At 44.0% G+C, this 13,837-nt stretch overlaps 1 protein-coding gene across 1 annotated transcript; it reads left to right on the top strand.

The window, feature by feature from the left end:
* The first annotated feature begins 2,553 nt into the window (after positions 1-2,553).
* On the top strand, positions 2,554-5,462 carry SERTM1 (serine rich and transmembrane domain containing 1). Its single transcript, XM_005286588.5, has one exon. It carries the CDS (start codon positions 2,700-2,702, stop codon positions 3,021-3,023), a length of 324 nt encoding a protein of 107 aa, XP_005286645.2. The 5' UTR covers positions 2,554-2,699; the 3' UTR covers positions 3,024-5,462.
* Positions 5,463-13,837: the final 8,375 nt, after the last annotated feature.

Below are 13,837 nucleotides of genomic sequence, written 5' to 3'. Positions count from 1 at the left end.
ATAGGTGGGACCCCGTCTTCTTCAGCTTCGTGCTGTAGATGTTCTCTTCTTGGAGGGGAAGAAAAGGTTACTACCTTTCCCCAACAATATAAGAGGATTCAGCAGGTGCATTCAAAGGATGGATGTACATGTAGATAGATAGATAGATAGATAGATAGGTAGTTGGTGTGATTCTCCAATGCCTTATCACTTGAGTAGCTATTGACGTGAGTACAAAGTTAATGGACAGTGGTGTACAGAACTACCAAAACAGAATATTAGCATTTTACACCCATTTTCTACTCACTAAGCCTGTTCTAACTCTGGTGCAGCATATCTACACTGGAGATTAGCTACATGGTGCAAAAGCCTCTAGTATAGACCTCCTCTTGCCTCAGTTTTACCCTGACTGTTGGGATCATCTGAGGCACCTGAGCCTCCAGATTTAAACATGAGGGGTCTGGAAGCAAAGTATTTTCAGTTGAAGGGCCCTCCTCATCTATGGAATCCACTCTCTTAGGGCTTGTCTATACAAACCTTAAGTCTTAGTTCGTGGCAGGCTGGGGTATAAATCTACCCTGCACTAGCCTGCCCCACTTTAAGTGTCAATGCGGACCCTTCTGCCAGCCTACCAACCATGGAAAGTTTTGTGGTGTGCTTTGATTGACCTGGTTTTGAAACAGGAGTAAGTGCAAGCGCACTAGGTAGCGTGTAGTGTGCAGCGGCAGGGTCTACACAGGCATCTTACTGTGTGGCACGTTAGTGCAGGGTAGATTTGCACCCCAGAGTGCAGTGAACTAAGTGTTTGTCTAGATGAGCCCTTAGATTGGGGTGGGCAAACTACGGCCCCTGGGCTGGATCTGGCCCACCAGCCATTTTAATCCAGCCCTTGAGCTCCCGCTGGGGAGCAGGGTCTGGGGCTTGACCCACTCCAGCTGAGGAGCAGGGTCGGGGGCCGCTCTGCGCAGCTCCTGGAAGCAGCAGCATGTCCTCTTCCGGCTCCTATGCATAGGGGCAGTCAGGGAGCTCCACTCCATACTCTTCCCCGGCCCCAAGTGCCACCCGCACAGCTCCCATTGGTCCCAATTGGAGCTGCAGGGACAGTGCCTGCAGATGGGGCAGCACGCAGCGGAGCCTCCTGGCCGCGCCTCCATGTTGGAGCCAGAGGGGGGCATGCCGCTGCTTCTGGGAGCCACTTGAGTTAAGTGCCGCCCGGAGCCTACACCCCTGAGCCAGCCCCCCCCCCCCCATGCCCCAACCCCTGCCCCAGCCCTGATCCCCTTCCCGCCCTCCAAACCCCTCAGTCCCAGCCCGGAGCACCCTCCCACACCCCAAACCCCTTATCCCCAGCCCCACCCCAGAGCCCGCACCCCCAGCCAGAGCCCTCACCTTGTCCCGCACCCCAACCCCAATTTCGTGAGCATTCATGGCCCGCCATACAATTTCTATATCCAGATGTGGCCCTCAGGCCAAAACGTTTGCCCACCCCGCCTTAGATTGAGGCCAAGTTTGCTGAATTGTGGGTATCAGAAGGAAAAGGTGCAGTTTTTGTCTGAGAAGTTTATTTTATTGAAGCCACCTTATCAATAGCAGATCAGTCTGGTAATGACTTGATTCTTGCATTTTAATCTTTGTATATGCACTTTGTGAAATTAGATCAGCACATTTTGTAAATGTAAAATAAATAAGCCACAGCAAATTCTCTGGTTCTGGTTACCTCAGACAAGACATCACAGAGACATAGGTTTAATAGTGGTAGTGGGTTTACCATCTGTCACCTTGCTTAAAAACCTGACTCTAGGATTACAAGTTTAACTCTTTACAAGGATTTTGTAAAAAAATTTCTGGTGTGGAAACAGATAGTTGATGGCCAATTCCTGAATTCCTGCATTTTGTAAAGATTCCCCATAGCAAAGAATTCATACTGTAGCACAAACCTTCACCATAGATTATGAAACAGGATTTATTTGGCCAGCACCATGCTCCAACAGGGTTTGGGAGTAGCTGGGATATCACCAGTTTAGTTTATGTTGGAGCATCACGTGACGCATGAACTGGCAAACATGACTGTAGATGACATCAATAGAGATGGCCTGAGGCACTAAATTCAGATCTGGATCTTCATTATGAAACATTCCTTTATCTACAAAATTTGAGGGTGCTTGGATTCTGGGGTTCATTTGGCTCCATGAGGATATAGTCAGCGAGAAATTTGGATCTGGATCTGGGTTTGCAGTCCAAGACTTTCTCCCACACCAAGTTCAGAGCTGTTTGGATCAGGAGTTTTGGATCTGGCTAATCTCTAGTAAAAGCTGTGGGAAATTTATGTGCAGAATTTTCCTTCTACCCCTGTTTTTTGGAGAAATCAGACCATAAAGCAACAGATACTGATTTATTTTTTCTTTTCTTTTTTAACTTCTTGAGGTCAACTTTATGGGGAAATAATTTACTGTTTTTAAAATTATATTGCCTCGAGTGAACACTTAAAGCACATGGTCTAATAGTAAATTAATTCTATTTTTCTTTTCTTTCAGGACTGAAAGATACAGCGTCTTATATGACCTGTGGGTTTGAGAAGTAAAGAATAACTCTGATCACAGGGTGACTCGTTATATCTATGTTGTGATGGAAAAATGAAAGCATCTAGAATACAGCATTTTTTATACTTCTGAAACTGCCTTTGACTACAACATCTATTCCCTTAAAAACACACACGCAAAATGTCAGAACTTGACCCTTCATCTGGATTAGTAGGAAACATGGAAAATGGGACTTTTCTGGAGCTATATCCCACATCCCTGTCAACTTCAGTAGATTCCTCATCTGGCCGCTTATCAAATGTCTATGTTTATGTTTCTATATTTCTCAGTCTCTTAGCATTTCTTCTTTTGCTATTAATCATTGCACTTCAGAGGCTGAAAAACATCATTTCTTCCAGTGCCTCCTACCCAGAATACACTAGTGATGCTGGAAGTTCTTTCACTAATTTAGAAGTTTGTAGTATTTCTTCCCAGCGATCTGCTTTCTCAAACCTTTCTTCATGAAAAGAAATGAAGGAAATACATTGGGAATGGAACAACTTTGTCCAGCTTTTGAGGGAAATAGTGCATGCAATGTTTACCATTGAAGACTATTAATCATGAAAGAGGTGACTTTTAAAGTTCTCTTTGATTTTTCTTTCTCTTTTTAGCTTCCATTTCCCCTTTTATTAACGATGCTTTTCATCTTGGAGCATGGAAAATGGCATCTGGTCGTAGCTTCATGTATGTACTGGTAATGCTGCCTTTCTCTCATACATATACACATCCATTCATACCCACCGTCTTCCTGCCAAATTTAAATATGGTTCTAGGTGGATGTTCTAATTCTTCTCTGCAGTTGTATCCCTCTGACCTGGATTTCCCTTTGTTAGTGTGTCATTGACTTTTCACTGGATAGCGCCTTCTGGACAAGTTCACTTTCACAAAAATGCCACCACACTAATTTAATAGACAAAGTGGCGCCTTGGCTAATTTTAAAGTTGTTGGTGGGGTTTTTTGTTTGTTTTGTTTTTAATTGTGATGTCATTTCAGTATTTAAATTATGTTATTAAAACAAAACTAAAATAATTCTTTTGTTAACAAACATTAATTTTGTCTATGTATACCTATTCATTGAATCTTTCTGTATAAAGCCTCTACAAGTCAACTTTCACATACACTTTGACATATTTGCTTAATTTTATTTAGCAAAAGCAACTAGAATAAATATGCATAGTTGTAAACTCAAGCTGTACTGTATGTTGTAAAGATATTTTTAGAACCTACTTGCATGCAGTTGACAGGACTCCCTGCTTCTCAAGGGGATGGTTTCTGCCTCTGCATCACAAATACAGCACACCTCCTTTCCACACTTCAGTGCTACTCTAGCTTATTGTTAATGGAGCCAAACACAATCTGAGCAGCCTTTTCTCTCCTTGAGAGACACGTAACTCCCATTACTGTTGCTGGCAGCTGATTACCTGTATTAAGAGCCCTTATAGGCATGAGGAGTTCTTACCTCAGTGGAGCTACTTACATCGGTCAGAACTAGTGAAGGGCCAGATTCTGCCTTCTCCTTACATGGATGCACAGTGGGGTGGCAGAGCAAGGCGAATCCTTCTTGGCATGGCCTGTGTAAGGGCCAGGCAATGTCACAGTCCCTTCACAGAGCCTGCTCTCTCCCTACTCCACCAGTGATGCACAGTGTCCCAATGAGGATAAGAAGAACTGGGGGGAGGTGAGGCCATGGCCCAGCCTCTCCTCCACACTACAGAATGGGCTCAGGATGCATGGTGGGAGAATAAGCTGTACCCCATTAAGAGGTGTAGTAGTGGGCATGCCTTCCTCCTGCTCTAGGGAGTTCAGGGTCACATATGTTGAGCCTAGATGCCTCCCAATGCTCCACACACCCCTATAGTTTGGGCTGTGCTGAAATGGCATAGCCTAGCCCCAGGGGAATAGGGGTTTACAGAATTGATCCCAGCACAGAGAACAGACCCATACACACTTACATAATTGGTATGATATACTCTCAGTAACTCTCCATTGTGTCCAAATGTAATACAGTAGCTTCCTTGATTAAAACAGAGTCCTGTATTCAGTTACTGTCATAAAGCAATTATTATTATTGCAAAGCACAATTCTATGAGGTCTCCAGCACACCTGACGTGGGTTTAGTCCCATTAAATTGGCAGTGATATGATATGGAATGAAAAGATTGGTTTGTTATTGCAGCCTCCAAATTGTTCCAGGTTATTACATTATAGCATCATTACAGAACGTGATCCAATGGGAATAGTTGTACGTTGGGCTCAATCCTGCTTCACCTAAAGTCAATGGGTGCTTTGCCCTTGAGCAAGATCCAACTCAGTTAAAGGACCATGAGAAGAACAGAGACATGTCATCGCTGGTTTTAACTAGCAGAGCCGCACTAGTAGCTCTAACTGACTGGTGTTACCGTTCCCCTTACAAACGGTGTGCCCGATCCTGCAGAGGTCTGTGCGCCTCCTGCAAAGTACCAGCACCCTCCACACCCGTCACCCAGCATCTCTCAAGAGATAATTGGATCCTTGGAGGATCAAGTCATGTATTATTTGGCCAGCATGTTAAAGTTAAGGAGTTGTTGGTATATTACAGCCTATGGGGCCACAGCTGTACATGGAACACTCCACAACTTTTTAAAACATTTTTATCCTCCAGGTTATCAGTTTGCTACAGGCAGGACACATATCCCAACATCCAACATTAATTGGATATTCTATTAAAATGCAGGTTTTTTACCATCAAATGTAAATGTAGTAATTAGAAATATCATTATTCAGTTCCAAACAAAGGCAGATTAAATTGGAATTGGTGTTTTCAACTTTTAAAAATTAATGTATTATCAATAAGTTTTGGTGTTGATTAGATTCTTATAAGAGCCAAAGCATTTTGTTGCAAAATAAAGAACTTAAGTCACTGGGATTGCTGATCCACTCTGCTTTTATAAAGATATTTAGTCTCTCAATTACTCTATTAATTCAGACATAGTTTTCCTGAAACAGATTCACTCAATTTTCACTAGAAACGGGTAAAAGGACATGGGGAACTACTAAGTTATTTATTTGAAGTTGAACAAGATGTAACGTTTCCTTTATGAAAGCTGTTTAAGATCCCAAAATCTGTAACCCAATGTGTTTGTGTGTCGACTTCTAAATACAAATAAATTAACTTTAAAACAAGATAGCTGAAAACCAGCTCCATCTTCATTTACCTGCCAAGGCCTGAATTCAGTCGCCTATGTCTCCTTTGCAGCAAATGAGGTTAATACCCATATAAAAAATGGAGGTGGGAGCCGCAACATGAAAATGGGTAATATTATCTAAGGGTATGTCTACACTACAAAATTAGGTCGATTTTATTTAAGTCGACATTGAGCCTCCAATTTAAGCCAGTCGATTCTGCATGTCCCCACTATGCACATTGTGTGGCGGAGCACATCCTCACTAGCAGGGCTTGCATCGACGCACGGAGCGCTGCACTGTGGATAGCTATCCCACAGTGCATGGAGCCGAGTGGAATGTTGGGTTGGGCTTGCAAATGCCTCATGGGACCAAAACATTTGCGCGGGTGGTTATGGGAACATGGCATTAGCTTCCCATGATGCACTTACCTCCCTCACTCCCTCCTTGAAATCAACGGCAAACAAACCAAGCCTTTTTCCTGCCTTTTTTCCTAACCCTGGGTTACCCGCGCAGATGCCATAGCACAGCAAGCATGGACCCCACTCAGCTGTACACTGTTGTTTTGAGCATTACAAACACCTCGTGCCTTATCCTGCAGTATTTGCTCAGCTGATAAAGGAGCCGCCACGCAGAACAATGTGATGCCATGCAAGCAGCCCTGCTAGAAGCCATGGAGCGGAGCAATTTACAGATGCTGGTGACAGTTGTGCATCACCTTTACATGGTGGAGTGCCGCTCCTGGGCCCGGGAAACAAGCACTGACTGGTGGGACCACATAGTTATGCAGCTGTGGGATGATGAGCAGTGGCTGCAAATGCACAAGGCCACTTTCATGGAACTGTGCGAAGAGTTTTCCCCAGCCCTGAAGTGCAGCAATACTAAAACGAGAGCTGCTTTGACAGTTGAGAAGCGAATGGCGATAGCTCGGTGGAAACTTGCAATGCCAGACTGCTACCGGTCAGTGGGGTATCAATTTGGAATGGGTAAATCTACTGTGGGGTCTGCTGTGATCCAAGTTTCCAGGGCAATCCACAGACTTCTGCTAAGAAGGGTTGTGACTCTGGGCAACATGCAGGACATAGTGGATGGTTTTGCTGTGATGGGGTTCCCTAACTGTGGTGGGTGATAGACGGAATGCATATCCCTATCTTGGCACCTGACCACCTTGCCAAAGAGTACATAAATCAAAAGGGTACTTCTCAATGGTGGTGCAAGCGCTGGTGGATCACAGGGGCTGTTTCACCATCAACGTGGGATGATCGGGAAAGGTGCATGACACACGCATCTTTATGAACTCCGGTCTGTTCAGAAAGCTGCAAGCAGGAACTTTCTTTCCAGACGGCAAAACAACCATTGGTGATGTTGACATGCCAATTATGATCCTGGAAGACCCAGCCTATCCCTTGCTCCCATGGCTCATGAAGCTGTACACAGGCAGCCTGGACAGCAGTAAGGACTGGTTCAACCATAGGCTGAGCAAGTGCAGAATGGTGGTGGAATGTGCCCTTGGCTGTTTAAAAGACCCCTGGTGTAGTCTGCTTACTAGGTTAGACCTCAGTGAAAGTGATATCCCCATTGTTATTGCTGACTGCTGTGTGCACCATAGTATCTGTGAAACAAAGGGAGAAAAGTTTCTGGCAGAGTGGGAGGTAGAGGCAGATCGCCTGTCAGCCAATTTTGAGCAGCCAACCACTAGGGCAATAAGAAGAGCACATCGAGGCACCCTGCATCTCTGTGAGGCTTTGAAAACTAGTTTCATCACTGACCAACAGTAATGTGACACTTATGTGTGTTGTTCCTTACCTAGCTGTCCCCTTCATTGCATGTAAACTGTAAACTGCACCCCGCTAACTGCTGTGTGCTGAATGAATAAAGAGCCTTTTCTTCTCAATCCATTAAGTTTTATTATGCTCACAAACACTGAGAGACAGCAAAGAAAAGTAAGATAACCTGGGGCAAAATGGCTGATAACACTGAGGGGGCGGGGGAAACAAGGACAGCTTGCTTACAATTGCACTGCAACAACAATCAAAGGCGTGGGAATGGGCGCCTTTTGGTCCTTGTACCCTCCCCTGGAGTTGAGTGCAAGGGATACCAAACTCCTCGCCTCATAAAACGCCTCATAGGAGAGGAGGATTTGGAACTTGGCAATGATAGCTGCAGGTTCAGCATAGGCTGCAGTGGGACTCTAGCGTCCAGCTGCCTTTCTTGAACCTCAACCAGATGCCCCAACATGTCTGTTTGCTCCCTCATAATCCGCACCATCTCGTCCTGCGTGTCACGCTTGTGTTCCCTGCATAGTCTCCTGTCCTCACAGTCATTGTGCAGGCTTTCCGACAGTACAATCCTCCATGTGCTGACCTCCGTCTCGTCACTCTCAGAGGCATGCATTAACTCACTGAACATGTCCTCCCGAGTCTTCTTTTTCCACTTTCTAATCTGGGAATGTCTGTGTCCCGGCGTGGAGGATGTGCCTACAGACAAGGTTTCAGCTGCAAAGAATAAAAAGCACTAGGGTAGCATTGACAGTGCATACATTGTTTCTGGTGCAAGGTTAAATCTTTTTATAAAAGAAACACCCCTCAATGCACTTCCCTGCAAGCCACAACCATGGTGCGTAAGGCCACGAGGCATGGGCAAGAGGTCTTCTGCTGCAGCTTTTGTTAAGATATCCTTGGGATCAATGGTTGTAACCTCAACACAACCCCCTTTCCTCTAGCAGCCTGGATGGTTCTTGAGGACAGGCACCAGCGTAAAGCCCCGCAAATAGTTTGATAGTTACAAAAGCGGCACCGGGTTGGGGGAGAAGGGAGACAAACAGGAAGCACCCCCCCCTTTTTAAATGCTGGCTGCAATATGCGGTGATCCCTTCCAACCACAACCAAGGTACGCTTGGGAAAGTGTCGTTGTGTGACCCAGAATTCACCAGATGGGGCAGATTACTTATCAAATTGCGGTTTAAGGGCTAGCATTTAAAACTTCCCTCGTTTCCCATAGGTGAGCCTATGCAATATCACTCTCGTGAGGATAACAGAGGTGGAAAGGGAGCAGATGCTGCAAGCATGTGGATACAGACCTGGTCCTTATGCTGCAGTACTGTGTGCTGCAATGATGCCAGAAGGGTTAATACTGGAGTGGTGTGGGAAAGTGTCCTACCGTGGTGGATTAAATAAGGCAGCCCTTCCCAGAAACCTTCTGCAAAGGATTGCAGAGTACCTCCATGAAAACTTCCTAGAGATTTCAAGGGAGGATTCCTGGGCCACCCTCGGACACATAAACAGTCTTTTTCAGAGCGCACCCTCTGGGTAGCTGGAGTGGCCGCCAATAACTTCTATCCAAATTTTTTAATTCAGATTCAACATTAAAAATAACAGCATGTAACCCTGACAGTTTGATTGAAAAAATGCACTCACCAGAGATGCCTTTCCTGGCATCACATTCCGCTGACAATTGGTCCTGTGAGGGGATGGGCTCCAGAGTTAAAAAAATGTTCTTGGTGTAGCTTAATTTGGGGTGTGTTAGTAATGTTGATTCAATTTATCTAATTAATTTAATTTCATTTAATTAATTATTTTTAATTAATATTACTACTAATGATTGATAATAAATTATTATGGATATTAATTAGTGTGAATTTAGGCTCGCCAATTTGTTTGATCAGAAGATAAAGTTTGTCCTGAATCAGGCTTCACAGAGTTTATAAAAGGACCTTTTGGGGAATGAAATAGTAAGCAAATGGTAAAACAGTTAGAATTACAGAGTTACTATTGTATTACTGTTATTCAAGAGATACATACGATAATACAATATTATGTGCTGCAAACTTTGGTTAATACACTCGGTTTTAATAACCTGGTGTTGGAAGATACGGGACCACGCCTGTGGCAGTTCCGTTTTCACGCCTCTGGCAGAGGAAGCTAATGCAGAGATGTTAAAGCTGTTTACTCTTTAACTTAACTCAATAAGCCTTAAACTGAAATAAGGCGTAGGGAAACCAAGCTTAGCCTAGTCACCTTAAAACTTAAAGATTGAAAAGAAATAAATTACGGCCTATTAATAGTTAATAGCCATTGGTAGCATCGATACGTTGTTGAAGGTGAAGGCAATGAAGAGTAGATAAGTGGCGAGATGCATCACCTTTTTTTATAGGGCGTTGGTCGGAAATCCTTCCTCTTACGCCTAAATTTCATTCTTCCCCCACAGAAATGTTAGGGTACACTTACCCCACTGGCTAGTATGTCTGTGCGTATGGATGACAGGTATGTACGCACTTGTGGTGTACTTGTTAATTCTGTGGGTACAACTTTGTAAAAAATCCCCTATGCCATTCTCCATTGTTATTGGTTTAGGCAAAAGGTATTTTTACTTTTCTGGGTAAGGGTCCCAAAATGTGCTAACTTTGCCTCAGCTTAACATACAGGGTTTTGGCCTGTAGGCCTCTTGCATTTCAGCCAAACTTATTTTTAATATAAATCTATAAGCCTATTACATCAAATACTCAAATTTATAAGAAAAGATATATTTATACAAACAAGCAGATTAATCCTTAGGGCTACATTGGCTGTCAGGGAGAATGGATCCTCCGCTTGCCTGCTACGCATTCTCCTCCTCCTCCTCATCAACAATGTCCTTGTTGTTGCCCAAGGTTGCCTGGGGCTCCTGAGAGGTACCCACGGAGCGTTTTGGGATAGTGGTGGCTTCGCCACCTAGAATCACATGCAGCTCCTCATAGAAGTGGCATGTCTGTAGCTCAGAACAAGAGTGACTATTCACCTCCCTTGTCTTCTGGTACACTTGCCGAAGCTCCTTTATTTTCACGCGGCACTGCTGTAGCCCTTCTTCCCCATGCTCTGCGCGATTTTGGCGTAGATGTCAGCGTTTCTTCTGCTGGTTCAGAGCGCTGCCTGCACAAACTCTTCTCCCCACACAGAAATAAGATCCACCACCTCCTGTGTGCTCCGTGCTGGAGTGTGTTTGCGGCCTTGAGCATCCATTGTCAGCTGTGCTGACAAGCTCACCACACCAATCAAACAGGAAATGAAAATTCAAAAGTTCCTGGGGCTTTAACAGGGAGTCGGCTGTTTTCTGTGTACCTGGCTGAAGTGCAGGGGAGTTGAAAGTGCTCTCCAGAGTGGTCACAGCAGAGCACTATGGGATACCTCCAGGAGGCCAATTCATTCAAATTACACAGCGCAGTGTCTACTCTATCCCCGTGTCGACGCATGGATGTCGACTGAAGCGCTACGCCTCTCGCGGAGGTGGAGTACAGAAGTTGACTTTACAAGCCCTTTAGGTCGGCAGAAGGGACTCGATAGTGTCGACACATACATTATTAACTTGACCTAATGCAGCATATGTCGTCCTAACTTTGTAGTGCAGACCAGGCCTAACTAGTAGCCACTCAGCTAAGGAAAACCATATACATAATCTCAGGTAGCATCAGACCAACCAATCTGGCCTGGTTGCTGGTCCTGTCCAACTTTGCCACTCCTGACATCAGGTGACACGTCACCTTGTAGAATTTGCTCCCTAAAGCGCAAGACATGCCACAGTTACTCCTTTTTAAAGATGTATTTAATTCACCAAGTCACCACCTTAGCTCAAGGCACCTCTGTTTGGACAATTCCCCTAAAGAACCTGGGTATCACCCCCAGGGGCATACTAGGACGCAAGAACAAGCTTGAGACAGAGCCAATGCTTCTCTTGAGACAGCTCCCACAGTCCAGCCCCGTGGTTTTGACGGTATCTGGGTAAAGTTCAATTGTTTCAGATGCGGAGCGATCAGATGCGCTGATAATGATTATAAGTGCAGCCTCATGACTCCTCCCCTTTGCTGTGGTGACCCATTGGAAGACATAAGCTACATACTTTCAGGCTGCACCCATCAGCAAGGGTTGCCTGGTTCCCTCAGGAACTTGCACAATGTTCTTCCCTCAGTTGCTGAATGGTTAAACCACTTAGCCTAACGTGCTTGACTTGACCAGCTATGTAGATGTGTATGTATATATTTAAAAAATATTTTTTTATTCATAATGATGCAGTGTTCACCATTGCTATTATGTCCTTATAAGATGTTAAAGATCTTCAGTTTTCTACAAAAACTGTAGGAAGTTGACTTTTCTGGAAATGTTTACCTGTTTTTATAAAATTATTATTCCTTCCATCTTTCAGTGACATGTGGGACTGTATTCAGCCATCAGGATTGCAGAGGAGTTGTACCAGACTGAATCTGGCTCATAACAAGTAAATTCCAACAGAATACCTGCAGGAGTAACCACAGGCTAGTAGATACTCGCCATCAAGTTTTATGGGATTACCAAGCGCTAGTTCTTTTATGGAAAAAATAGTACGTGAGCTAATAACTAGACCTGGTCAGGACATTTAAATTTTGACAAAAATTAAAATGTTTCATTTTTGTTAATTTTTTTCTTGTTTTCATTAAAAAAATGCTTTTGTTACCTTAAAATTTTTGCTGAAAAAGTTTGGAAGAAAACTTTTTGATTAGTTTTGCTAATAACAGATACTTTCTTGCTGCAGAATGTGAATACAATTATTTTTATTCCACATTATATCAAATTCCTCAAGAATACACAATCTGCAAAAATCTCCCTTCTAAATTATGATGGGTGCAGCCCCAGAATGCATATAAAGTTACACTGGTTATAAAACCTTACAGAAATACAAGTGATGGAGGAAGCCAGAGCAACATCTGGTTTTGCATGTGACCAGCATGTCCTAGAGTGGTATGCTCCCTAAATCTGTCTGTGAAGGAACTCCAGGGGACTCATGAGAAATTCTGAAAAATAAATCCCTCAGCTACACTGATATAAAAATAGTTCCCAGTACCCCCAAAGGACCACCCAAAAAAAAGTCATGAGAAACTGAGAGTGCCCTTTTCTAAGATCAAGGGACAAATAATTGCTTGTTATCATTAATGGATCAAGATAAAGATCTTACTCGAGCAAAACTCCCATTGGCCTAAGGTCTTTAGAGTTTGACTTATTTTCTTATTCATTAGTTATATGGTGCCCTAAGCAAACTTGATATGCCCCAAAGAGTTTACAACCTAAGAGTGAGATCCTTAAATGGATTGGTGACTATGGACCCCTGTGCCCTCTTATTGACTTAAATGGGGCTGTGTGCAGACTCAGGGGTCTACCTGTGTGGCTCTGTGATGGGGTGGCCTTCCCCTTTAGGGGCTGGAGGCCTGGAGCTGCATAGCCCCGTCCAGTTAGCTTCCCCCTGCACATGGGATGTGGCCTGGGGTTAATTAGTAGAACCTCTGGGGCATGGAGGAGCTGATTCTCCAACAAAGAGCAGCAGCAGGCCGCAGGGTTGGGGAATGCTTAGGAAGCTCTAGAGAGAAAGGTGGGCTCTTGCAGGGAAGGGCTGGGATTAACCTGCTAAAACAGGAAGGAGCCTGGGACACCAGGGGAGTTTGGGGCTGTGCCCAGTGTAGGGCTGAGGGGAAGACTTTTGGATTTATTTTTGAAGTTAATAAATCAGACTCTAAAGAGGGCTGATGTCACTGGACTCATGAAAGCTGGTGTGGAGTTTAAGAAGCCCCTTGAAGAGGAGAAACTGAGGCAGGTCTTCTGCAGAGTCACCTCAAGCCATGAGGTGGAACTTGGGAGGTGGTTGGCTTGGCTCCATTGCAGAATCTATCCCTAAATGGCCATAACAAACAGATGAGGAAGAGGGAGATGGAATGGAACAGCATGTGAGGTTTGTGAGACTCCTTGTATGAGTAAGGGTTTGCAGAATCAGGACTTGAATCTTTACCCAGGTGAATTTCCTATTGAATTTAACTCTGTGTTTAAGTAAAGGTTCAGACTAGGGCCGGTTGAAAATTTTCCATTGAGACTGTTTTTTCAACTAAACACAGTTATTTTGCAAAAAGTAACTGCTTTCCATGTAGGGTTGGTTGTTTTTTTCAGCCAATACCAAAAATATTTTAGCCAAAATCTTTCAGTTTTTGAATTTTGGGTAAAAATTCAAAAATTTCTGAGAGGAAAATTTTTTGGACCAGCTCCAAATTTCTCTATATTAGTCATGCCTGAAGTTTCAGCTGACTTTGTTGCACAATCGCATATTCAAATATAGATGATAAGCCCA

The sequence above is a fragment of the Chrysemys picta genome, chromosome 1 (genome assembly GCF_011386835.1).
Source record: "Chrysemys picta bellii isolate R12L10 chromosome 1, ASM1138683v2, whole genome shotgun sequence".
In the NCBI taxonomy this organism is placed as follows: Eukaryota; Metazoa; Chordata; order Testudines; family Emydidae; genus Chrysemys; species Chrysemys picta.
This window is presented reverse-complemented; position numbering and strand designations above follow the sequence as displayed.